The sequence below is a fragment of the Loxodonta africana genome, chromosome 1, assembly GCF_030014295.1.
Source record: "Loxodonta africana isolate mLoxAfr1 chromosome 1, mLoxAfr1.hap2, whole genome shotgun sequence".
NCBI classification, from domain to species: domain Eukaryota; kingdom Metazoa; phylum Chordata; class Mammalia; order Proboscidea; family Elephantidae; genus Loxodonta; species Loxodonta africana.
In genome coordinates this window covers 14,359,950-14,387,706 of record NC_087342.1, presented here as the reverse complement: position 1 = coordinate 14,387,706, position 27,757 = coordinate 14,359,950, and the positions used below count along the sequence as shown (strand labels likewise).

General features: G+C 42.0%; 1 protein-coding gene across 1 annotated transcript in view; it reads left to right on the top strand.

Annotated features, from left to right (window-relative positions):
* Positions 1-23,870, top strand: part of HACD2 (3-hydroxyacyl-CoA dehydratase 2) — a 107,124-nt gene extending 83,254 nt beyond the window's left edge. Inside the window, exons 5-7 of the mRNA XM_064291549.1 lie at positions 13,411-13,532; positions 15,384-15,562; positions 20,873-23,870. Coding sequence (XP_064147619.1) covers positions 13,411-13,532; positions 15,384-15,562; positions 20,873-20,955 — 384 coding nt within the window. The 3' untranslated portion in view covers positions 20,956-23,870. The remainder of the gene's footprint in view (positions 1-13,410; positions 13,533-15,383; positions 15,563-20,872) is intronic.
* The last annotated feature ends 3,887 nt before the right edge of the window (positions 23,871-27,757 follow it).

Below are 27,757 nucleotides of genomic sequence, written 5' to 3'. Positions count from 1 at the left end.
TGAGGAGTGAGCTTCTTGGCTCAAGTATACACATGAGGCTGTGTGGGCAGCCCCTGTCTGGAGACGAGATGAGAAGACAGAGAGGGACAGAAGCTGGTTGAATGGACACAGGGAATACAGGGTGGAGACGAAGAGTGTGCTGTCTCATTACGGGGAGAGCAGCTAGGAGTACCTAGCAAGGTGTATATAAGTTTTTGTATGAGAGACTGACTTGGATTTGTAAACTTTCACTTAAAGCACAAAAAAAAAAAAAAGAAAATTGCAGCCTTGGAAACCCTATGGGGGCAATTCTGCTCTGTTCTAAAGGGTCGCTATGACTCGGACTCAACTCGGCAGCAGTCAGTATTGGTATGGATATATACCACATTTTGTTTATCCATTCATCAAATGACAGACATTTGGGTTATTTTTACTTTTTGACTATTGTGAATAACGCTTCTATGAACATTCACATTCAAGTCTTTCTGTGGATGGATATATTAACGTCTTGATCTTTTTTGTTTAATGATAATAATTTATTTGCTTTTCTTCATAGTTTTATCACCTGTATATGCATCTCTAAACAATATTTAGTTTTACTTGCTTTTGAACTTTATATAAATGAGATCATACTGTACATATTCCTGTGTCTATTTTTTTTAACATTTTATAGTGCTTTAGATGAAAGTTTACATAGTAAATTAGTTTCCTATTCAATAATTCATACACAAATTGTTCCTTGACATTGGTTACAATCCCTGCCATGTGTCAGCACTCTCCCTGTTTCCACCCTGGCTTCCCCATTTCCATTCGTCCTGTTCCCCTGCCCCTTCCGGTCATCTCATCTTTGCTGTTGGGCAGGTGTTGCGCTTTGTGTCTCCTATAGTTGATTATTCTAAGGAGCACCTCCTCACAGGTGTGATTGTTCATTTTATAGGCTTGTCTATTATTTGGGTGAAAGGAGATCTCTAGGAGTAGCTTCAGTTCCACATTAGAAGGGTGTCTTAGGACCATTGTCTCAGTGGCTTCTCCAGTCTCTATCAGACCAGTAAGTCTGGTCTTTTTTATGAATTTGGATTTCGTTCTAGATTTATATCCTCCCACTCTAACTGGGACCTTCTGCTTTGTTCCTGGTCAGAGTGGTCAGTAGTGGTAGCCATCTATTTCTTCTGGTCTCAGTGTAGTGGAAACTGTGGTTCACGTGGGCCATTAGCCCTTGAGTCTTTGGTTTTCTTCACTCTCTTTGCTCTGGACAGGAAGAGCCCAATAGTTATATCTTAGATGGCAGCTCTTAAGCTATGAAGACCACAGAGGCTACTCACCACAGTAGGATATTATCTTTATGAACTATGTCATGCCAGTCGACCTAGATGTCCCCTGAGACTATAGTCCTTAGCCTTCAGTTCCAGTATTTCGGTTCCTCGGGTGTTTGGTTATATCTAAGAAGCTTCCACAACTGTGCCCTCCGTGTGAATGTACATGCAGCACAGATAAGTGTGTATGTAGAAGTATCCACAACCATATCTGTGTATGTGTACAGGTGTATTGCCGTTTGACCTCCCACACCTATTTAGCATGCGTATCTACCTGAGTATCCACTTGTAAATTATTGTTATCACTGTCATTGCAGGATTGTATATGCTATAATTTTTGCTGTAGTTGCCCTTTATGCTTGCGTACCTCATTGTCTTCTTTTGCCTTAGTCACATTGTGTGACTTCCCCCATATTGTGTATTGCCTTTTTTCACCAAAACTAACATGTGTCTACTATCTAGTTGGAGCCCTGGTGGCACAGTGGTTAATAGGTCAGGCTACTAACCAAAAGGCCAGCGGTTCGAATCCACCAGCTACTCCTTGGAAACCCTACGGGGCAATTCTTCTCTGTCCTATGGGGTCACTGGGAGTAGGAATCAACTCTAAGGCAACGGGTTTGGTTTTTTGGTTTTGGACTATCTAGTTAGTGATTCTTCCTCCTTCCTCCTCCCATCCCTGGTAGCAATCAAATAATATTTCTTTCTGTGTGAAAACCTTTTCTTGATTTTTTTATAATAGTGGTCTCATACAGTGTTTGTCCTTTGTGATTGCCTTATTTCACTGCGCATAATGTCCTCCGGATTCATCCGTATCGTGAGATGTTTCACAGATTCATTGTTATACTGTTGCATAGTATTCCATTGTGTGTATGCAGCACAGTTTGTGGTCCATTCATCTGTTGATGGGCACTTAGGTTGTTTCTATCTTTGCTATTGTGAACAATTCTGCAATGAACATGGGTATGCGTATGTCTGTTCATGTCATGGCTCTTATTTCTCTAGAATATGTACCTGAGAGTGGAATTTCTGGGTCATATGGCCATATGGCATTTCTATTTCTAGCTTTTTAAGAAAGCGCCATATCATTTTCCATAATGGTTGTATTTTTACAGTCCCACTAGCAGTGTATGAGAGTTCTAATCTCTCCACAACCTCACCATCATTTGTTGTTTTTTGATCAATGCCATTATTGCCAGGGTGAGATGGTATCTCATTGTAGTTTTGAATTCCAACTCTTTAATGGCTAATGATCATGAGCATTTCTTTATGTGTTTGTTGGCCACCTGAATGTCTCCTTTGGTGAAGTGTCTGTTCATGTTGTCTGCCCATTTTTTAAAAATTGGACTGTTTGTCTTTTTGTTGTTGAGATGTTGGGGGTTTGGATAAATTTTAGAGATTAGACCTTGTCAGATATAGCTGAATTTTTTTTCTCAGTCTGTAGATTCTTTTTACTGTTTTGAAGAAGTCTTTTGATGAAGATAAGTATTTAATTTTTAGTAAGTTCCAGTTATCTAGTTTTATCTTCTACCGCTTATGTATTTTTAGTTAGGTTTGATAGTTATGGCATAAATTAGGGGGCCAACTTTGTCCTTATTTTTTCTTCCATGAACTTTATAATTTTAGCTTTTACGTTTAGGTCATTTTGAGTTAGTTCTTGTATATGGTGTGAGGTATGGATCCTGTTTCATTTTTCTGAAAATGGATATCCAGTTTTGTTGGCATCATTTGTTAAAGGGACTATCTCTTCCCTACTGAATGGATTTTGACCCAGCTGTTCATAGATTTACTTCTGGGTTCTCAATTCTGTTCCATTTATCTATATGTCTGCTGTTGTAACCAGTACCAGGCTGTCCTGACTAGCATGGTGTATAGTAGGTTCTGAGATCAGGAAGTGTGAGTTCTCCTGTGTTCTTCTTCAGTAATGTTTTATTTATCCGGGGCCTCTTTCCTTTCCATATAAAGTTGGAGATTAGTTTTTTCCGTTTTGTCGAAGAATGTTGTTGGAATTTGGATCAGGATTGCAATATGTCTATAGATCACTTTGGGTAGTTTTGACATTTTTGCAATGTTAAGTCTTCCTGTCCATGAGCATGGTACCTTTTTTCCATTTATGTAGGTCTCTTTTGGTTTCTTGCAATAGTGTTTTGTGGTTTTCTTTGTATAAGTCTTTTACATCCCTAGTTAGATTTATTCCTAAGTATTTTTTCTTTTGAGGGGCTATTATAAACGGTATTATTTTCCCAATTTCCTTTTCTGAGTTCTCTTTGTTAGTGTAGAGGAATCCAACTGAATTTTATATGTTGATCTTGTACCCTGCCACTCTGCTGAATCCTTCTGTTAGTTCCAATAACTTTCTTGTGGACTCTCTGGGATTTTCTGTATATAAAATCATGTCTTCTGCAAATAGGGGTAGTTTTACTTCTTCCTTGCTAATATGGATGCTCATTATTTCCTTTTCTTGCCTTGTTGCTCTAACCAGGACTTCCAGTACAGTATGGAATAAGAGTGGTGATAAAGAGCATCCTTGTGTGGTCCTCATTCACAAGAGGAATGCTTTCAGCCTCTCTCCATTGAGAATAATGTTGGCTGTTGGTTTTGTATATATGCCCTTAATTATGTGGAGGAAATCCCCTATTTTGCTGAGCATTTTTATTAGGAAAGGGTGTTGAATTTTATCAAATTCCTCTTCTGCATTGTTTGAGATGATCATGTGATTCTTTTCCTTTATTTACGTGGTGTATTACGTTGATTGATTTTCTAATGTTGAACCGTCATTGCATAAACCTACCTGGTATGAATCCCACTTGGTCATGATGTGTTATTTTTCTTATATGCTCTTGAATTCTACTGCTAGAATTTTTGTTGAGAATTTTTTGCATTTATATTCATGATGGATATTGGTCTGTAATTTTCTTTTTTAGTGGTATCTTTTCCTGGCCTTGGTACCAGGGTTATGCTGGCTTCATGGAGTGAATTAGGGAGTATCCCTTCCTTTTCTATATTCTAGAATAGTATGTGTAGAATTGGCAATAGCTTTTCTCTGAACGTTTGATAGAATTCTCCAATGAAGCCATCTGGGCTGTGGCCTTTTTTGTTGGGAGTTTATTTAATGACCTCTTCAGTTTCTTTTGTTACGGATCTTTTCAAATTTTCTACCTCAATTTGTGTTAGTTTAGGTAGATACTGTGTTTCTACAAATTTGTCCGTTTCCTCTAGGTTTTCAAATTTGTTGAAGTACAGCTTTTCATAATATTCTGTTCGAGCCTTTTTATCTCAATTGGTTCTGTTGTAATATCACCCATCTCATTTCTTATTTTGGTTATTTGCATCTTCTCATTCTTTTCCTTTCTCTGTTTGGCCAGTGGTTTGTTGATTTTATTGATCCTCTCAAAGAACCAACTTCTGGTCTTGTTGATTTTTTTCTGTTGTTTTTCTGTTTTCTGTCTCATTTATTTCTTGTCTGATCTTTCTTCTGGTGACTGTGGGCTTCTTTTTCAGTTCTTTTTTATTTGATCTAATTTTAGGGTTAAGCTGTTGATTTTGGCCCTTTCTTCTTTTTTGACGTGTGCATTTATTGCTGTAAATTCTCCTCTGAGCACTGCTTTTGTTGTGTCCCAAAGGTTTTGGTATGTTGTGTTTTCATTCTCATTTAATTCTAGGAATTCTTTTTATTTCATTTTTAGTTTCTTCTATTACCCTGTGGTTTTCGAACAAAGTGTTACTCAGTTTCCATGTATTTGATTTTTGTTCCTTGTTATTCCTGTTACTGATTTCTAGTTTTATAGCGTTGTGATCAGAGAAGATGCTTTGTATTATTTCAGTGTTTTTGAAATTATTGAGGCTTGCTTTGTGGCCTAAAGTATGGTCTGTTCTGGAGAATGATCCATGTGCATTGAAGAAGAATGTGTACTGTGCTGCTTTTCGGTGTTGTGTTCTGTACATGTCTGTGAGGTCAGTTTGGTTAATTGTGTTACTTTGATCTTCTGTATCTTTGTTGAATTTTTTTCTAGTTGTTCTGTCCTTCATTGAAAATGACAGGTTACAGTCTCCTACTATTATTTTGGAACAGTCTGTTTCTCTTTTCAATACTATAAAGTTTGTTTTATGTATTTCGGAGCTTTGACATTGGGTGCATAAATATTTTTTATGGTTACGTCCTCTTGGTGGATTGGCCCACTAATCATTATATAATGCCATTCCTTGTCTCTTGTGATGGATTTTGACTTAAAGTCTATGTTTTCAGAAATTAATATCGCCACTCCTGCTCTCTTTTGGTTACCATTAACTTGGTTTTTTTTTTCCTGTCCTTTGATTCTTAACCTATTTATGTCTTTGTGTCTAAGATGTGTGTCTTGTAGGCAACATATTGATGGGTCATGGTTTTTAATCCATTCTGCTACTCTCTATCTCTTGACTGGTACGTTTAAACCATTTACATTCACTGTGGTCATTGATAGGTATGAATTTATTATGGTCATTTTGTTATTTTTTGTGTGTATGTTGTTTACGGTTTCTGTGGTCCACTTAATTTTCTGTGCTGAGTTCTTTTTGTTAAATGGATTTTCTTTTCTATTGCCTTGTTGTTGATTTTGTGTTTACTCTTTACAATTTTCTTCTATTTCGTTTTGTTGAGTAGGTTTTTAAATTTTATTTGTGGTTCCTCAGAAATTTACCTTCTTCCTAAGTTTAAAATAATCTGTATTTCTTGATATTGCCTTGACTTCCTCTCCATATGGAATTTTTATAACTATGCCATTTATTCCCCTTTTGTGTTTGAAGTAGTCCTTGATTACAAATTGGCATCTCTGGTTCCCTGTTTTCAGTTTTGTAGCTTAATTTTACTTTTGAGAGTTCTTAATCTGGGTTTGGTATATCGGTGATGTTGTGCATTTTAATCTCAGGTTGTTGTCTGATGTTGGTTCTCTATCTGAAGGACTCCCTTTAATTTTCTATGTATCTGGGAATATCCTAGTTTCAGAATTGTATTTGAGAGACAGTTTTGCTAGGTATATGATTCTTGGTTGGCAGTTCTTTTCTTTCAGAGTTCTATGTATGTCATCCCATTGTTTTCTTGCCTGCATAGCTTCTGTCAAGAAGTCAGAGCTTATTCTTATTGGTGCCCATTTGTAAGTGATATTTTGTTTTTCCTGAGCTGCTGTCAGAATTCTTTGTCTTTGGTTTTGCAAAGTTTGATTATGTTCTGTCTTGGTGACTTTCTTTTGGGGCCTATCATGTATGGGTTTCATTGAGCTTCTTGGAGGGAAACCTTTTTGTCTCCATCTTTTTTTTTTTTTTTTTGGTCTCCTCCTGTTCTAAAATTCCAGTCACATGTATGTAAATTATCCTTCTTGATAGTGTTTCACATAACTCTTAGGCTTTCTTCTTTTTATTTTTCTGATTGTTCCTCAAATTAGTATCAAGGGATTTGTCCTCTATTTCACTAATTCTTTCTTCCATTGATTCAGTTCTACTTCTCTGTCCTTCCATTGAGTTATCTATTTCTGATATTTTATTATTAATCTGTCTGGATAGACATTTTGCCTTGTATTGTTCTCCTGAATTCTTCTGGAATTTTGTCTGTGTTTTCCTTGGATTTGTCTATTTTTCTTGATCTCTTTGAGGATCCTATATATGTCTTTTAAATTCCTTGTCAAGTAGTTCCATTACCTTTTCTTCCTCAGGAAGGTTTTCTGCCCCTTTATTTTGCTCACCGGTTCGACTTCTCTTATCCTCTCTCTTAATATGATTTGTTATTGTCTGCTATCTCCAAGGCATTAAGTTTGGTGCGTGCAGTTAGTGTGTTCTCTGGAGGTCAGGGCAGGATTTCCCTGTATCTCTTGTAAGGGAGTCCTGCCCCAGTGGACAGGGTATGCCCACTGTATATGGATAAATTGGCATCTCAGTAGGTGGTGAGGTACTGAGGAGTTGGGTGTGGAATGTGTGCCGTCGCAGCCAGGTGGATAATAGATGCGGGCACTAGGGTCCCCTGCTCGTTGTTTGGCAGAGGTGTATCTGGTGCCTGTCAGGGTGTAGTTGGCATTGCTGGCAAGGTGATATGTCTGTCCGGCCAGTCACCTGGGCATTGGTACAGGGAGCATTCCCACTGATCGCTGGGTTGGGTGCTGTGTGTGCATACTGCCAGTTGCTAGGTGGTCAGGCAAGGGTGCACGGGTCACCAGTCACTGGGTTGGTGACAGGGAACTCACTCCAGTGGCCCCAAGTGGGTGGGGGTGGTTGGAGTGGGCACAAGCCTCCAGTTGCAAGGGGGCACCGTGGAGGGTAAGGCAGGGGAATGCTGCCAGTCTATGGGTGCATGCTCAGAGGGTGCACTGCTGGTCCACAGGTCCTCTGCACAGGTGGCTGGATGGAGGAGGGGATGCTGCCAGTCTGTGGGCCCCTGGCACAGGTAGCTGGACAGAGGGAGGAGGGGACACTGCCAGTCTGCAGGCCCCTGGTGTGGGTGGCTAGGTGTAGGAGCAGGCACCGCTGGTTCGCAGGCCCCAGTGCAGGCGGCTGGGCATAAGACAGACCCCACAGGTCCTTGGGTCCCTGGCGTGGTTGGCTGGGTGCAAGAGGGGACACCTCTGTGAGCCCCTGGCACAGATAGCTAGGCATAGGAGCAAGTGCTGCCAGACTACAGGTCCCCAGCGCAGGTGGCCAGGTGCAGAAGCGAATGCCGCCTGTCTGCGAGCACGTGTAGGAGAGCTGGAGTAGGGGGACACCGCAGGTCCACAGGCCTTCAGCACGGGCCAGGGGGACATGGTGAGCGCACTTCACTTTCACGGTGCAGGGTGTGCTCCTGCCTGGCTCTGGACGTGGGTAGAGGGTCGTTCCTGCTTGGCAGCACCGGGTGATGGAGGCTTCGGCTGGGACCGCTGTCTGCTTTGTCTCAAATATGGCCACGCTGGGCAGGTTCAGCTGGCAAGGTGCCAACGATCTGTAATTCTCCATGTCTACTGTTTTTGTACAGCCTCTCCTTCCACTTGGCACTTGATCCAATTCCACAGCCTTGCCTTTGATGCTGTGGTTCCAAAGTTGTCATCTATATCTGATTCACTTGTTTTCTCAAGCCTGTGTTGTAAGGGGGACGTCATGAGGTATCTGACTATGCTGCCATCTTGGACTGCTTCTAAGCCTCTTAACCTTGATAATTAATGAAACTGTAGGTTTCTAGTTCTTAGTTTAAAATGCAGCTGAGTTGAGCTTTTTATAATCCCAGTCCTTTGTCCCTCAAAAAACCCATCCAAAGCTAAGCTGCCTTTTTTACGTCTCTGAACCCATTAATTGATTCTTTTTCTCTTAGTCGTTGGCCCTTGATAGAAAGGAGATTTCCCACTTGTTAGAAAAATATTCCCAACTCCTGCTTTCGAAAAAGAAAAAGCTGTCAATTGGCGTTAAGGGACATTAATTCCTCACGTCACTTGTGTCCAGACCTGCGCCAGGGTCAGAGGATGCAGACGAGATGAGCCATGGCCCCTTGAAGACCTTACTGTTGAAGTGGGAATAAAGAGCCAGAGAATATTCCTATTCCACATGCTTAGCAATAAGTAATGAAAGGATGTTTTATTCTCTCCCCTCCTGCTTTCTTTTAAAAGGAAAATTATTTTTAAGAAGTACTATTAAAGTCTCTACCCCATGTTTTAATAACCTAAAATTTCAGCTCATATTAGGGAGTTAGAATGGGGCAGAGCTCCATGCCTTTTCCATGTATAGGTTGTAAATATACGGCAGTTGGAAGCCATTATCAGCCACCATCCAGCTCAGCCTTGCCCCCTTTGTAGGAATCTCTTGGGAGCAGCACACAGCTCCAGGAGGGAGCCTATTTTATTAGTCAACTGTTTTGTTACATAGTTTTTCTTGTTTTGAGCCAGGCATTTTACTCCATGTTAATTTTATCCCTTGGTCTCTGTCCATATGTATGCCTCTTCCACATGGAACCCTTTTACGTATTTTAAAGTGTTACCCTGTTTTTCCTTTTCCCAGGTAAGCTTTGCTAGTTTACTTCAGGGCTTCTTATACCTGACTCTGACCCCTGTGAGGTCTGGTCTGTTTAGAATGTAGTAATCAGGATGAGACTATTAACGTGGCTGAATACTGGGTTTTTTTGGTTTGTTTTTCTTTTGTAATAACTTTTGGGTTTTTTTTTTTAGTTGTGTAAGTACATTCATTTGCCGTCTTATCCATTTTTAAGTGTTTATTTCAGTGACGTTAATTACACTCACCATGTTGTGCAAGTATCACCACTACCTGTTTCCAAAACTTTTTCATCATCCCAAAGAAAAACTCTGTACTCCTTAGCCCATTCCCTATTCCCCTCACCCCCCACTTCCTGGTCACCTCTAATCTACTTTTATCTCTATGAATTTGCCTATTCTAGATATTTCGTGTAAGAATCATATAATACTTGTCCTTTTTTGTCTGGCTTATTTCACCTAACATAATGTTTTCAGGGTTTATTATATTTTAGCATGTCTTAGAACTCATTATCTGTTAGGGCCGAATAATATTCCACTGTGTATATACCACATTTTGTTTTTCCGTTCATCTGCTAGTGGACATTTGGGTTGTTTCCACCATTTGACTACTAGGATTAATGCTCTGTGAACATGGGCATACAAATATCTATTTGAGCCCCTGTTTTCAATTCTTACGGGTACGTACCGAGGATTAGGATTGGTGGTAATTCTATGTTTAACTTTTAGCTTTTTGAGGAATTTCCAAAATGTTTTCCACAGTAGCTGCGCCATTTTACATGCCGCCAACAAGGCAGTGAGAGCTCCAGTTTCTCCACATCTTTATCAACACTTGTTTTTTCCATTTTTTTTAAACAGCCAGTTTTGTTTCCCAAAACTCTGAATCTCTTGGTTTTTATAAGCAAGGGCTTTTCCGTTCTGTACTGGAGTCGCTTCGTTGTTGCTGAATCATATAACTACATTTAGCACCCTATGGGGCAGTTCTGTCCTGCAGAGCCGCTATAAGTTGGAATCAACGGCAGTGGGTTTTGGTTTAAAGGGAAAGTGTTAATCAAATAACCTCTCAGCTTGGACACAGTAGGCAGTTTGGGGTTTTATATTTGTTTTTGCCTATCTATTTGAAGGTCACGGGGACTACACAGAAACAAATATTGGCCACCAAAAAGAAGGGACATGAGTCTTGGAGTAACCTAATTAAGATTGAATTCATTTGTTCCACAAATATTTATTGAGCTTCTTAGCTGTGAAAAAGAGAACCCTGGTAGTGCAGTGGTTAAAGCGCTTAACTGCTAACCAGAATGTTCGTGGTTCAAACCCACCAGCCGCTCCATGGGAGAAAGATGTGACAGTCTGCTTCCATAAAGATTATAGTCTTGAAAACCCTATGGGGCAGTTCTACTCTGCCCTGTAGGGTCACTGTGAGTCAGAATCAACTTGGTGGCAGTGGGTTTTGGGTTTGCTTTTGGGAATCAAAAGATGAATAAAACACGTTCCCTGCTTTCAAGATGGTTACAGTATAGTATATTAAAGGACCTCCCTATTGTAACCCAGACAACTTTAGGCAAGGCTTTAGCCCATCACTGTAAAAACATATCTCTTTAAGATGAAGAGGACAACAAATTACATCAAAAAGCAAAGTGTGCCCTGAAATGATATTTTGGTATGGATGGGTTTTAAGCAAGGATTTGGGGGCATACTGAAAAATCTCAACACGAAAGATTTAGAGGTGTTTCGCTTTTGCTTTACTTTGGCTAATATAAGAGCACCAGGAAAACAAAAAGTACTCTTGCTCTTGACAGTATAAAATTCCTATTATTTTTAGAGAATAGTAGCTATGCATTTATGAAATTCTTTGTCAGAGCAATTTAGTTAATAGGTATGTAAATGACTACTTATTTCATTGTGTAGGTGGATCACTCCATGTACACTTTCTGAGGAAGAATTTAAGTACTAAAAACTATTAACATTGCAAATGGAAAGAAACAAAAGTTAAGGTTATAAGGCCATTTTTTTTTTTTATTTTAATTGTGCTTTAAGTGAAAGTTTACAAATCAAGTCAGTCTCTTGTACAAAACTTTATGTACACCTTGCTATATACTCCTAATTGCTGTCCCCCTAATGAGACAGTATGCTTCTTCTCTCCACTCTCTATTTTCTTGTCCATTCGGCCAGCTTCTGACCCCCTCTGCCAGCTTCTGACCCCCTCTGCCCTCTCATCTCTCCTCCAGACAAGAGATGCCAACATAGTCTCATGTGTCTACTTGATCCAAGAAGCCCCCTCTTCACCAGTATCATTTTCTATCCCATAGTCCAGTCCAATCCCTGTCTGAAGAGTTGGCTTTGGGAGTGGTTCCTGTCTTGGACTAACAGACGGTCTGGGGACCATGACCTTCGGGGTCCTTCTAGTCTCAGGCATAAGGCCATATTTTTGTGTGTTAGTAGCGAGACCTAAAAGGCCCATATTGTAATCGAGATGTGTGCGGTTTACTGAGTGGGATCTCTTACTCACATCCAAGTCTTGGACTGCCTTTATGGATGCAAGGAAACTGAAGTGAATTAAGGTACAAGGTTGTTTCTTACTATTGGTTTTCAAGGACAAATGATCATGATAAACCCAGCTGAGGTGGGATGGACGGATAGAGATGTTAAGAGTTAATGCCGTAGCAATAAGTTTCCATGCAAGATTCACAATCTAAGGCATCAAGTGAGAACATCTCCTGGGGGAGGGCACATAAGGGGCTCTTTAATATGTTTATTGTTTTTTGGCCTTTTTTTTTTTTTTTAGCATAAAAACAACTTCAAAGGAGGCTAGAAATTCCAAAGCCTTTCTGGCTCTACCTGGCCTCCTGTGATTAGCATAGAAGCTTTTATAATCCTTTAAGCATTAAGGAGCCGTGGTGGCTCAGTGGTTGAGAGCTCAGCTGCCAGTCAAAAGGTTGGCAGTTCAAATCCACCAGCTACTCCTTGGAAACCCAATGGGGCAGTTCTACTCTGTCCTATAGGGTCCTATAGGGTCGCTATGAGTCGGAATCGTTGAGTTTTAAACCAGGCCTAGTGTGGGAGAGGAGCCCTGGTGGTGCAACTGTTAAACACTCAGCTGCTAACTGAAAGGTTGGTGGTTCGAACCCAGTCGACTCAACAGCACACAACAGTCTGGGGGAAAGTCACTAATGGAGAGCATAAATAGGCCCTGCTAGATGGTCTCCGGAAACGCTGGTGGCAAAGTAGTTAGGAGTTTGGCTGCTTTATATGTGAGAGACTGATTTGATTTGCAAACTTCCACTTAAAGCACAATAAAAATTATTTAAAAAATAAAATCAAATAAACATTAAAAAAAAAAAGTTTGTCTGCTAACCAAAGGGTTGGCAGTTCTAATCCACCAAGTGCTCTTTGGAAACCCCGTGGAGCAGTTCTACTCTGTCCTGTAGGATCTCAAGGAGTCGGAATTTACTTGATGGCAGTGGGTTTTAGATGGTCTCCAGCTCTTCCCCAACTTAAACTCATCCTACACAGTGCGTTATCCTCGGCTTTGATTGTGTTTTAATGATTACATCCCCCTTCTTTGAAATTTTCCCAGATCCCCAATTATCATGCAAATCGAATAAAAATTCTCATCAAAATTCCAAGCCTTCCACCAGTCTGCCCTGTCCCCTTTCTTACCTAGCTACTCTTTACTCCCACAAACATCAGTTCACATTCTCGGCATCAGGCTAGCAAACGCAGAAACTCACTCAGGTGCTGTTTCTTCCTGTGGACTACAGCCTATTGAGGTCCCCTTCCCTGCTTCTCTCACTCGTCAGGAAGCAGAGCTCCTTTGCTCTGTGCAAACAGTGTCTAAAAATCAGTGCTCCGAAGTCAGTGCTCAGGTCCGGGCGCTGTCTGCTGCCAGGCCCACTTGCTTTTGTCGCTTAGCTCTGCGCAACTCTTATCACAGGCACGTGTTCCCTTATTTGGCAGGTTCTTTCTTTGCTGCACTACAGCCACTGAGGGTAGGGACCCGTGGCCATGCCAGCTTACCTCAGCTTCCTGACTCTGCACATGGGCCGTGTACCTTGCGAGTGCTTCCTCACAGTGGTTATTGCCTTTATTTTAAGTAGCGTGTTTAAAGTTTTCATGTGTCTGCTTTTGTTTTCCTTTTGCTTTAGGTGCAAAACGAAGACAGTGTCCTCCTGTTTGTTGTTGCTTGGACAGTCACAGAAATTATCCGTTACTCCTTTTACACATTCAGTCTGTTAAACCATCTGCCTTACCTCATCAAATGGGCCAGGTAAAAAAGCACATGGAATGGAGACTTGCTTTTGAAATGACCCGTAACTGCATTTGTCCTATTGCCTAAATATTGCCTCTCGGTTTCCAAAAATACAATTGTGTGAGATGGGTTGGGTAAAAATCTGGCCTGTGGATTTTATCAGAAGGGCCTCTGCTTACTTTGATAAATAGAAGCACTTTTAAATTTCTAGTCTACTTAAATTATTTTTTATTGGGATCAACTCTTTTCAGTTATATTGTTCAATGAAGTTTTGATGTAACATCCCTTTTTGTCCATATCAAATTTAGCTTCTGCTATTAGGATTTTTTTTTCGGACCTAGTCCAGTTCACCTGGCCTCAATTTTGCTAGGAAACTATATGACTCTAATATCAATTTTTGGCTAATAATAAATGTTGCATGGCAGTTTTAGCTTGTTATCAGTTGATTTTTATCAGTAAAACTCATTGTGAATTGGGTAAAAGACTGGTAGTTCATCATGAGGCCGCTGTGAGCAGTTTTCTGGATTGGAAAAGACCATGACGGACAGCGACAAAACAGAAGCATCAGAACTGACCTTGGGGCCCAGATGCCTCATTTCATGGAAGGGAAACAGTGGTTCCTAGAGCATTTATGAGTTTAGTGATTAAATTAGGAACATAAACCAGTTGTTCCCAGCATTTCCAGCAGGAGAAAGCCTGTTTTATTATACTGCATGTATTTTTTTTGGCAATAAATATTTTTATTAGGAAAAAGGAAGAAAGAGAAAACATAGCAGTTACTAATCAAATATGAAACCCTGCCGAGCAGGCATTGTGACAACTGTCTACCCTGGTTGTAGGGGAAGTTTGTTGACCAAGTCCTGATTTTCCTGTTGGAGAAAGATTCTTTTGTCCGTTGTTCTTCATGGCCTGTGGAAGATTGTTCTTTTTCTACTATCCATGGCTAATTAGCATTGGGGAATACATCCTTCTTTCATCGTTACAAATTCCTCAACACAATCCTTATGCCCAGAAGCTTGGAGCCCAGTGCTTGTTGTAAGCCTTGAACAGCCAAAGGCTTTTAAATGCTGAGCTGCCGGTTCCCTTGGCAATACTTAGACTTCAGGATGGCTACCAGTTAGTTCTGTGGAGTGGTAACCGTCTCCTCAATTCTCTGGGGGTAGTAACTGCTCTCTGAACTCTTTTTGAAATATAGAGATCTCCTTCTTAAAGTGAAAAAAATGTGTAGAGCCGCCCATGTGAGGGTAAATCTAATCATCGTTTTTGTTTTTTGGAAAGTTACATAATGACCAAAAGCTATTACGAATTTTAAAATGTTTAGCAAATATTCGTATGTTTCATTTCTCACAATAGCACTTGCAGACATTGGAGATAGTGGCAGTATACAAACTTTGATGTGCTGTTTGTTTTCAGTCCAAGACCAGACTTGGTGGGTGGTGTAGAGGTTCCTCCATACCTGGATCCGACACCTTTTCGCCCTGCCCCTCCAAGCCCCCAGCTCCTCCCATATCCCACAGAGCAGGATTCTTCCATATAAATCCTACTTTATCAGTATTTGCCGTCACCTTGGTTATTTTAAGGAGTCGCTTCCAAGAGTTGTTTATTTAGTCAGGCCAAATTTTGAGGCTGACTGAACACATTTTATTTTAGAACATTCAGAAACGTGAACCTGCCACCAGCCATTTTCAAAAACTGGCTTATAAAAACCCTGAATTTAAGCAGTCTTACCAACTGTTAACTAAATTTCCCACAGGATAATTTATAAACAATAGGTTCCTAAAAGACCAGTACCGATGAGAAGGGTGGGAGCGCGTCATTCTCCTAAAGCTGGCTTCACGCCTCAGTAACTAATATTTTGTTTTGTTTTAGGTACACACTTTTCATTGTACTGTACCCAATGGGAGTATCAGGAGAGTTGCTTACAATATACGCGGCTTTGCCCTTTGTCAGACAGGCTGGCCTGTATTCCATCAGTTTACCTAACAAATACAATTTCTCCTTTGACTATCATGCATTCCTGATTTTGGTAATGATCTTTTACATTCCACGTAAGTAAACAGTTACGCTTATACTTATTTATGACTAAAAACTGGCCTGTGCAATAACTAGAATTGAATGTCTTTGATTGTTTTACACCGTATCCAAGTAAATGGACATATAATGTATTGGGGGAAGCTTTGGTTTTTATTGAATGCTGACTGTCAATGGGAATTTTCTCTGTCAGTCATTGAATAAAGATAAACCCTTTTCAGTGTAGCTGCCAAAATGCAGCCCTTCTCGGTATGTGGGTTTAAAACAGGGAATACTAGAATAGGTTCACTATCTGTTAAGGGAGAGTACTGAGTGGAAAAAGGAGCCCTGGTGGCAGAGTGGTTCAGTGCTTGGCTGCTCACTGAAAGGTTGGCCGCTCCAACCCACCAGGCACTCCAAGGGAGAAAGATGTCGCCGTCTGCTTCTGTAAGGATTACAGCCTTGGAAGTCCTGTGGGGCACTTCTACTCTGCCCTACAGGGTCACCATGAGGTGGAATTGACTCAGTGGCAACGGTTTTGATTTTGGTTTTTATTGAGTGAAAACGAAACCAAAAAAAAGCCATTAAAGACTTTGCCTTGATTTTATTTTTCTGCCCCTTGAGAGCTGCTCGGTATGGTATTTCAAAACATTGTAAAAAGATGTTTCATTGTTTATTATATCAAAACAAATGGTTATTTCACTTTTAAGGGATCACTTAACCAGAAACAGATAAAAACAAAGTAAAAATAGATGAAATTTTTTTTCCATATTTCTCATTTTCTTGTTTGGAAATGAGCACTAAAACCATCTGCATGGGACGTAATGTTCTCTCTTCAGAATGGCTTCCAGGTATTTTCATGGTATTGCTAAAGGTTTGGATATATGGGTCATCAAATGTGCCTCTCAGCATACTCAGAAGCGGAGAGGAAAAGGCATGTTTGAAGCTTCTGAAAGATGAGGCCTGTTTGCTGAGGAAGAAAGATTCAGTTCTTTTCTCCAATTGTGATGTTCAGTTGTAAATCCTGTGACTAATTTCTCCATATCCAAAAGGATCTTGTTACACTTGAGGATATATAATGTCAGTTTCTTCTCACTTAGCTATTTCTGTAGCCATTATAACTGTGAATCTTATTTTAGTCCATAGAGGATGCTGTATTCCCCCTAAAACCCCAGGTGAAATTCAGGCAGGTTGGCTTTTTCTCCAGCCCACAGCAGTAACCAATTGAATCATCCTGACAATTGAAAGTGACATGTTTGTGTCCTTCGGTGGAAAATTGTGTTTCGTACATTGTGAGAAAAAGCTACAGCCAGATTTCATGTGAACGTTTATCTTGGAGAAATTCTTGGATGCAATTCTGCCCTGTGATTCATTTTCCACTTTTTATTAATTATCAAGTCCTCCTCTTTGGCGATGTAGCCATGGTGGCCAAAGGCCATCTCACCTCAAGTGTGAAAGGTAGTTGATTTTCAAACAAAAGATGAATATGAAGTCTAAAACTTTAAGTAATAAAAATTAACATACAGTTTTTCACCTTTGTAATTTTGTTCCCCTTGGAGTTTCATTTTCCTGTCTCTGGAGCAACAGTTCCTACTTGCAGTTTTGCTACACCCAGAATAGCATGGGTTAGCCCAGTGGACACCACACGGGTTATTTAAATTCGACATAGTCTTTAGAATAAATGGAAGATGTATTCCATATTGGATACCTGGGAAAGGAACGGGGAGGGTTTCATGAAATCAACAAAACTCTGAGGAACCCTACCTCAGAATTTCTACATTTCCAGTCCGAGGAGAAGGAGGGGCCTCAGTGGCCAGAAACCACTCTCCAGGACAACCTGTCTGTCTGTACCTCTAGTATTTTGTGATCTGGGAGCCAACCAGTCGAGGCTTTTTGCCTCTGCCCACTGACCTCTTGATGTACTAAAGGATCAAGCACAGGCAGCCCTCCCGTGATAGGATTCCTAAAGGAAGACATACCCAGTTCTGTGGGATTTTCTTCTTCACCTCAATCAGGGGAGTAGGAGGGAGGAAGAACAGAATGTGAGTAAGAGAAAAGAGAAAACACAGACCTCAGGCCCAGCTGTGTATTTGGAGAGGAGGACAGGACTCTCCTCCCAACAGAAGTCTGCTTTCCTTATCTCACTTCCTTCCCCCTTGTTCCAGGCTCGGCCTCCTTTTGCTAAGAATATTTGGCTTAGTTAAAGTCTATAATATTTCTTTTTTAAGGCAGCTTAACTCTTGTAATCCAGGAGAAAGGTAGATTTTACATGGAGATTAAATGACTCTCTCCAAATCACTGACTCCCCGTCTCGTCTCAAGATGGCAGCTTAGACCGTAGCTCGGCTACAAATCACCTTTTGTGTCTGCTGGCGCTTGCTCTGCTTCTGGCCTGAGCCAGTTCCCTGGGTGTTTTCAGTAGTTCAGGTTGTTAATATCGAGTCCAGTTTGTACCGTTCATTCCTGCCAACAGCACATTTCCAACTTTCCAAGGCTTTGTGTTTGTAACAGGAAAGTGTAGAATTAGGATAGGTTGCTGTTGGCATGCAGTCTTTACCAAATTTGGTTTTTTTGCTACAATTTAGGGTTCTTTTAATCTACTCTAATGGGAATCAATGATATAAATGTATTATAGAAAGCAACACCTTTTCTTTGTGGTCCTGACCACTGTTGCACATATAGCCCAAACTGTGGCTCATGAGTTGGTCCCAGGAGTGCCTTGGAGTCCTCTCCAGAGCACTGCTTTGGGTGCAGTATGGACAATGCTAGTTCAATACAGTATTGGCAGGACCCAGCAGACTTCTAAGTCCTGGTCTACATTTCCCCCCCAAGATGGCCTCGCCTACCTAGGACAGAATGATAAGGTATCAGTGACAAGGGTTGCCTTCCTCATTTACCTGTGCACGTAGGGCACGCATTTCCAATGGAGAGAGATCGCCCTTAAGGAGGCAAAAATTGGCTGTTGGGGGTGTTGAAGAAATGGTTGAGAAATACTGATGTAGGATGAGGGCACCAAAAGCTAGGCACTGTCAGGCTGTCAGTGATCACGCCTCTGATTTTTAGAGAAACTGAGGAGGAAACTCACCCCAGAAAGAACATCCCCAATTGCTGTCAGCCCCCAAGTCCTCCACTCCCTAGAGAGGAATAGAGCCCTGAAGGGACTGGCCATCTTCTTAAGGGAAGGGAGGCCCCGTACCCACCAGTCCCTCCCGACACACAGAGACAGACACCCATGCACAGCAGTGATCTCCATTCTGTGTATCTTGAACTGGGAAAGCAGAGGATAGGATTCCCAATAGCCCATGGTCAGGTTGCCATTTTCTTGGAGTATTTTTCCTCAGTGTGGCCCAGTGTAGCTAAAAATGATAGCCATACATCTGGAATTGCTTCAGCCATTTTAGCTGGATTCAGTCTGAACACATGGGTAATTCAGATGGAGACAGTGTCCCGACAGTGACATCCAAGTTCTGGCCACCAGGAAGTCACTGCTCTAGCTGTAGAGAATCTCCAGCCCAAGCTTACCCCTTACTCCCCCTGCCCACCGCACCCCCCCCCCATCTCATTCTCTTTGGTCTTGAGAATCCTCTGGGAGGTCTAAAGAAGTAAAGGGCCACATCTTCCCCCATTTCTGGCAATTGACCCTTCTGGTAGTCAACAGCCTTGCCCGTGGGGATAAAGGGATACTTGGCCATCTTCTTCCTTTAGCTGCCACCTTGGCCCAGTGAATGGCTTCTGGGTCTTTATCCTCCCTTAGAGCCTCTGAACCAGCTGTGGGGCCGTAGCCACCTTGTATGGGGTGGTGTAGTCACTAACACAACCAGTGGAAAAGTCCATAGCATGCTGTCTTCCCAAAGTTTCCCTTTACTAAAGCAAAGCTATAGAAATTTGACTGGCCTCACATGTTTAAATGAGCACAATTAGCATTCCTTATGGTTTAATTATATCTTTCCTTCCAGTTTTTAGATTATAGAGCTTGTCAAATTTTCTGGCTGTCGTACCAAAATAATTCTCTCACAATTGAATTATATGCATAAACTGGGTCTTTTCTGTGAATAACTTCCTGCCTGAAAATAGCGTGTGGAGTGGATGGCAGCACCACTCAGCACCGGGGCCGCCTCTGCAGCTTATCAGATTGTGTGCACACACCCACTGATGGCTTGGAATTCTCTGGGAGGATCATATGAGATTTGGCCAACTCGTCCCATTTAGTAAGGAAGAAGCTGTTAGGGGAGAGTTGGCAGTAGAAGAAACCTACCTCCCAGGAAATAGAGATTTGAGCTGTTGGGGAGAGGAGGGAATGGAGGATATTGTATACCAAAGGCCATCTCACCTGGAGGTTTTTTACCTGGTTATTGAACGCCCAGTTACAGTAACCTTATCATGCCCAGATAGCTTAGAGTGGCTTTTCCCAGCAGGACACAATAGGCATTGGGACCGCTCTTCTTCGTTGTGGGAGACTGCAGTCAGTGTTTTAGGATCCTGGCCCCCCAGGCTAATGCCAGTAACCTACAACTCCCCTCCCCTGCTTGGCATTTCCAGATACTCCCTAGGGAGGCAGCACCAGCCCACTCATTTTAGAGCCATTACTCTTTAAAGTAGTCCCTGAAGTCACCAGGAACAGAATCTTCAGTGCTTGAGATGCAGGTTACTTTTCATAAGGACTTTTTCCACACGCAAACCTAAACCTGGCTTAGTTGTATTCAAATCAAATGCATTAGCATTCCTTCCCCTCAGACTGGAAGTACTTTTTCTTAAAATGCCAGACAGGCTGAATCTAGATAGGGGGAGAGCCCTAGGTAACAGAGCAGTGATGGGGCCTAGGGGCGGGGGGATCCTAGACTGAGGGTCAGAAGCCCAGAGCCTGGTCTTGACTCTGTCAGCAGTTGGCTGTGAGACCCCAGGCAAGTCTCTTGCCTCCTCTGTGACAGAGGAATAATCAGGAATAACCCCATTGATAGAATGCTTCACCTGGTTGTTGTGAAAGTAATCAGAGAATAAATGTGAAGATAATATGAAAAAGTTTAAGGAATGTTATTCAGCGGCTCTGTGGCATCCTGGTTGGTAGTGAGAGTGACAATAGTGCCTGTCATTCCACTCCACAGTGGCCTTACCCTCAGCTAAAACTGGGAGGGGTAAGTCTCTGTGCTAGTTAATACGGTCGTGCCGATGAGAGGCAGACAGGTCCATCCTGAAGGTGCCTCCTTCCCCGAGTTTACTTAGTTACCTTCCTCGGTTGCTGGGTGAGAAACTAGCCCCAGGGTTGGAGAAGACCTCCCATCCATGTGTTCTGACAACAACACGCAGCTTTAAATGATCTCTTTAACCAGTTCTTCTTTCTGTTCTTTGCAGTTTTTCCCCAGTTATACTTCCACATGATATACCAGAGGAGAAAGGTCCTTTCGCATACTGACGAACACAGGAAATTTGAATAGCTCCTGCTCTTTTCCAAAAACAAAGCAAAAACTTTTCAACGATCAAAAAATGCTGCAGACTTTTTGAGTTCCCACGACGTTTCATAGAATATAAGTAAGAACTATTTTTAAAATATTAAAGAAAACAAAACAAAAACCAAAATCCAGTGTCACATTGGTCTGGGATTTTATTTAAAAAAAAAAAAGAAGAAGTAGGCTGTTACATAAAACATCCTGGCTGGCCCATTTCAGCATGCTCTTTCTACCAGAAATTCCCATATACAGGATGGCCATAGAAAGGTATTTGGCATTTTGTATCCTCCTGTCTCTGTCACGTATCTGGTAAATAACAATCTGTAACGTGAAACACATGAGAGTTCCAGTCTGCGTGATGAAGTGCCAGCCGAATGCCAGCTTGCAGTAGAGTTATCGTTCCGTCTGCAGTGTGTTCGCATTCCCCTTTCAAAGTGCTTGACTGCATGCTGGAAACTATTCGTATATTCCAAGTGGCAAACTTTGTTCTCTGGAATGCTCCGAAGTCATGGCCGGGATCTATCCCCTCATATCTAGTGAATGAATTATAAAATGTGTATGCCTGTGAAGCTTTGGGGTAGTGCCCGTAATCAGAAAACAACTATAGAACCCTTTTGTTTGTCTTCAATTGAGTCATCGCTGCCTGCCACTAAGGAACGTGCTTGAATTTACTAAGTATGTGTACACCGTAAAGAACCTACCTTCTCTAGGGCTCAGCCTCATCATATTTTAATAAAATGACAGCTCTCAGAAACGGAAAGATCAATAGCTACTAAATGACAGTACCTTTTCCAGTACAGGTCTCAGAATACCTCTAAGTAATGTAATTGCCAGTAGCTGTTCTGATTTATAGACCTAAAACCAATCTAGTCCCAGAAGAGTAGGGCACACAAAGGTATTGCTTTAGAAATATAGTCCAGAAAAACATCCAGGGATAGGTTTATACACTGCTTTTTTAATTTTGTTTTAAAATTTTCATTCAACTCTTCCACTTTAGATCCTTTTCCTAATTGTGATCCTATTTTAATTCCCACCCAGTCGTTTTAAGTTCAGAAGCAGTGAAATGTTCAAGGGGGCCAGCCATGAGTTACATCCGTGCCGCCGGGGCAGCCAAGACGTATCTTGGCCATATGGACATTGTCTAATTAACATCCTACCTTCCACCATTTAATGGCTCAACCGTGCTTTGAAAACCCCTCAAGAAAGAGTTGTATGAAAATGTAAAGCCCAAGCTTAGGCATGTATTAGATTTTAATTTTGTGTTCTTTGTTCAGGTGTTTTTTTTTTTTGGTTGATCTATAAAACTTGAAAAGTCTTGCTTACTGAGTAGCTATTTTGAAATGTAATTGCTAATATCAGAGGAGTGCCGTGATGGGAAACTAATTTTTCAAATGCAGATTTCATGGAACCTTGAAAATTAAGGAGAAAATCTGCAGCCTAAAATTTAATGCAGGCAGGTGTGTAATAAATTAATTTGAAGTGCACATCAAAATTCTCCTTCAATTCAGCGCTCTTACCTTGGGTGTGGTGGGATGAGAGTCTGTTCTTGTACTTGATAGACAAAAGATGTGGGGGAGACAGTGTCTCATGCTTCTCTTTTTTTTCTTCCAAAAGGTAGTTCTACTGTAAAGTAGAATCAATTCGGGTATATCAGCCTTATTTGGTTAAAATGTTTTCAGTTGTTTTTGAGATCGTTGCAGAAGAAGGGTTAAAACACGTAGGTCTTCCAGGATTGCTGAGACTGGGGTTTTTTTCAAGCCTGCATTACAGTTCGTCCCCATTTATGAAAAACAACCTGTCACAAACAGGGGTTTTGTATCAAATTGAACTCTGGCAACAAGAACAGAGCAGACAACTCCCTCTTTCAAAAAAGGGTCTCAGCCCTCATGTGTATTTTCTACATCAGCATTTAAAATACTTGTGGCAGATAAGTATGGCATGTCACTGTGTCCTTCCATAACCTCTCACAGTAGCTGGTTTCTCTCTCCCTAACACGAGTTAATTTCTCCTTGGAAGTGGCGGTGTTCTTTTATAAACTGAGAAGATCCAACCCCACGGAATGTCACATCCTCTTACAAGGTGTGAGGGAGGAGTGCGATGTTTCGGTGGGTATTTTGTCAGACTTAGCGGTGTCATCTCAGAGCGTAGCCGAAGGCGTCATCGCCTAGGCTGCCCAGGCTGCCCGCTCGGCTGTGAGCTTCAGTCCCCCCCCGCCCCCAGGGGCCTTCTTTTGGCAGAGGGAATCCTTTGAGGGACAGGTAGTGCTTTGTGGACAGGAGCTGCTAATCCGTCTACATCCTGCACTGTTCTGTTTGCCAGGGTTGGGCTCATGCATTCAACGGAGGCACCATAGAGAGTTCAGCATGGAATAAAGCACCAGCCTCTCAGGCAAAAGGGTTCCTGGGGAGAGAACTTCCAGTAGGACAACTTGAAAGATGTAGATGAAGAAATCACGCCCTCCTTTTTTCTTTTCTTTTTTTTCTTTTTGTTATCCGTTTATAATAAAAGGTTGGCATTGATGTGGTCCAACCTGCAAATTATTTTCACTTCTGGGTTTCAGATAAAAACATTATAAGGCATCAAATTCAGTACCTACTGCTTTTTTGAAATTTGGGCGAAAAAATGATACAACCATATATATAGTCATTTTTGTATTTTTTCTATGTTGTGAGAACCAAAATTGTAGTTTTATAAGTCTTTGATTCACTAAAATTATATAATTTAAATGTATTTTTTGTATATTTAGAAATAAGGAGTTCAGAGACTGTGCTTAACTTTCTATGCCTGCATTCCGAAGCTGTTTTTACCTGATACAGTTACTGTAGTAGGAAGTTGTATTCATCAAACACTGATCTGTGTTGCATTTCAAAATAAACTGGTGTGTGCTCTGCCTGGAATTGAAATACTGAGTGAGTCTAATATTTCCTACACGGTATCAGTCTGGATGTGATTCCAGCTCCGTTACAGAGTCCGGCTCTTTCTGCGATGGTTTTAAAATCTATTTCTGCTATTCATAATGGTGCTGCACTTACGGGAAGAAAAGACAGATTTCTGACATTTACTCGCAGGGTGATTTTTTTTTTATATTTCCTTTTACGATTAAATTTATGAACAGTAAGGAATAGTGCTGCAAATTATTTTATTTCCAAGGCACTCGATTTCTCACTTTTAGTGTGATACAAGTAGACAGTATTGTGCAGCAAACGGGGGTCTTATGTTAAGAGGTTTAAGTCTGACTTTTCTGATAAGTTGAAAGGTGACATACTATTGCCAGAAGTACTCATCTTGTATTCAAATAACGTTTGGTGAAGTTCAAGTACCTCATCCTGAAAATGCCACCCAAATCCGTAAGGGTCCAAGGTACTGCTTTTCTCACGCTGAAGCTCACGGTAGGAAGTAGTGGAAAGGATGCTGACTTGGGGTATTGGGCTGGGCCAACTTCTGGCCTTCTAGCTGTGGCTCCCCAGTTTGCTCGCCTCAAAATGAAGGTACAGGGGATCCCCCCTCACAGTGCCTCCAGAAGTAATATGTCCCCCTTCCTTGCCACCCCAGCCTGCCTGGGTCTTTTCTCAGAGACCGTTGTCACTGGTGTCCAAGAATGTGGTCTTTGCCTACTTTCAAATGGCCCAGAAAGATCCATATACTTACATACACAGAGATAAGGCAAATGTGACCAAGTGTGAACAATTTTGAAACCTACATGTGGGGGATATGGTTGATCACTGTACGATTCTCTTGAGTTTTCTGTTCATTTAAACTTTTTCATGAAGAGTTTGGGGGGAAAAAAAAAACCTTATAAAAAAACTTCCAAAAGGGAACGTTTTCTTGCCATATGCCTTCTGATCACGGCTTAGACATAAGTAACCCACACAGAGGTCAGAACGCCTCTCCTCGTGTAGAATCCACTGCTTCAGAGATAGGCTTCTCGTTCGTGAAAAAAGAAAGTGATTTCGACTGAAACTGAGGAACCGATGGTAAAGTTAATAGTAGAGGCGACCCAGCGCATACAACCTTTACAGTTTTAGGATAGTACTGGGAAACCGGGGCTCTCTAATTTGTCATTGTCATGTTTTGTGGCAATTATGTGTACTAGCCTGGAGGAATTACCATCAGTATAATTAAGAGACCTAGTGTTACACACAGCATTCCAAAAATACTGCTGTGTTGTTCCAGTCCCTTTAACAGGAACGAAGACAAGCTTTGCAATTTCTCATCTTATTAAAAAGGAGAAGAAAAAAAATCCCAAGCCTCACAAACAGCCTGGCTCATTGTCATACAGTTTAGTGGGAAGAAACTGTTCTAAGCAACTATTACCAAGAATAGCCACACCTATTAACATTCCCCAGCCTACAATCGAGGGAGCCCCGGCGGTGCAGTGGTTAGAGTGCTTGGCTGCTAACTAAAAGATCTGCGGTTCAAACCCACCAGCCACTCTGTGAGAGGATGTGGCCAGTCTGCTTCCCGTAAGGATTTACAGCGTTGGAAACCCTGTGGGGCAGCTCTACTCTGCCCTGTAGGGTCAGTATGAGTCGGAATCGACTCGATGGCCGTGGGTTTGGGTTTTCGCCTAGAATTGAGAATCAGAAGAGGTAGCTGTGTGGTTTTTGACCAATTTCTTTTAAACATGTGAGTTTTTTTTTTTTTCCCCGAATTGAGAGAGATATCTTAGTGTTAGAAGGGCAGGTCTCATTACCAAAATTATCCTTTATTCCCACAAAAGGCAATTCACCCTAAAAGGCTCACATAAGATTAGCAAGAATTCAAACGTGGGTGAGAGGCTGTGAACTTAACGCACCTTGTATCCATTTCGTAAATTTTTTTCTGATGGAAAATTGTGTTTTCGGCGCCCTAATTACAGAGTGCGGACTCATTACCACGGCGGTGTTTCGCCATCTCTCTAGCTGTCGGTGCAGGCGACCCAGATGCTGCTCTTGGCTGAAGCCACAAACGCCATTTCCGCCTTCGTGGTGTCGTAGCTGGACTCGTCCGCTGGGGGGCAGCACCTCACAAGCGATCCGGGACCCTGGACGTAAAAGAAATTTGGAAATAGCTTTGGTCCCGAGAACCCCGAAGGGGCAGAAAGGCACATTTATGAAAATTAGTCAAGAATCTTTCGCCTCCTTATAAAGCAAAGGCAATCAGGTTTTAAGTCACATTCTGGAAGAGTGCAGGACATAACACATTAGAGCAAAGGAACGAGCTTGGGCGGTGCTTTGCAGCTCGATCTCTTTTTTTACAGGCTGCAGAGCCCTCCCCCATCGCGAACCCTGCAGACGAACTACTTGGTTCTGAAATCCCGGGAACTTTTGCAGCTGGGTCATAAAGCAGGTGTTAATACTCCTAGTTAATGGAGAGGCTGCTTGTTAATACTCGAAACGTCCAGGGAGGTCAGGTCCCACTCTTACTCCATCTCCGGATATTTTTAGCGGGCAGCCTGGGCCATGAGAAAATGTCAGGCCACCTTATAAGGCTGTGTCTGAACTAGAGAATTCTTGTCTGCGGCGTGTTCAGTACACTGTGTGGATGTGAGTTAACTTGATTCTTGGACTGTGGTTTTTCTCACAGATTGAAAATGCTTCTATTTGTGCCATGGATTATTTTTGCTCTTTAACAGGCTTAAAGTCTTCTTCAAGAGGTAGCTGTTCAAATGACATACCAAATAGATAACCAGGAGGTGCTGAAGCTGGACAGTGTCCATCAGCAACCACAGCTAGCTGATGGTGCTGGTGCTGATCTGTTCCACGAGGGGTGGTTTGTTCATTTAGTTCCATGCACGTTCCGTTGAAACCCACGGACTGACTACTTCTGAGTGACGCTGGGGGTGTGCTTATGTTAGGGAAGGTCTCTGGTTTAAAAAATTAACGTTGTCTCTCCTGCTAAACTTTTCCGATCTCGCAAAAATGTAGTTTGTGAAATCTCCAGGAGGGTGATGCTAATTCGGTATTTCCCAAACCTATTTCTGACCTTTGTCCTTGAAAGATCTTCAGGGCTAAGGCTTCTCAGACACACTTGGAAAAATATCACTCTGTTGATGACAGCTTTCCCCATTGGGGACTGTGTTAACCCAACCGGGAGGGAAATGTTTCCTTTCCTTTCTTCTTTCTAATTCTTTTCTTTCTTCCTTCCTTCTTTCCTTCCTTTCTTTCTATAAACCACAGTCACCAAATATGTAAATGAATTATTGGGTCAAGAGTCTACCACGTGCTGCTTCCTAGTGGGTGTGAAAGGTGGTTGTGAAGGTGTCTGTCTGAGAGGCCCAGGCTGGGACCACCAGCCCGATGCTGCTAAGCAAAACAAAACCAAACCCGTTGCCGTCAAGCCGATTTCGACTCATAGGGACCATACAGGACAGAATAGAACTGCCCCATTGGGTTTCTAAGGAGCAGCTGATGGATTCAAACTGATGACCTTTTGGTTAGCAGCCAAGCTTTTAACCACTGTGCCACCAGGGCTCCCCAGTGGTGCTACCTGGGCTTAAATCCCCAAGCTGAACTCAGTTTCCTGCCACCCTTGCCTGGGCCCCCACCCAGGTTCCAAGCCCAGACCCGGGCACCAGCTGTCAGGCTGTACCCTCCTCAAGTCTCGCCGTGTCTTCCACACTTCACCCTCACTCCCAGTTGTTGCCAGGTAGTGCCTGCTAGGGCCAGGTGTGCCCAGTTATCTGACTAGACCTTAGAGAGTACCTTTTGCTCTGGGTTGCATCCTCCCACATCAGCTCACCACGTAGACCCTTGTGCACCAGAGCAGCTTTCAGGGGCGGTCCTCTGCCAGCACTCTGTGGAGAGGAAAC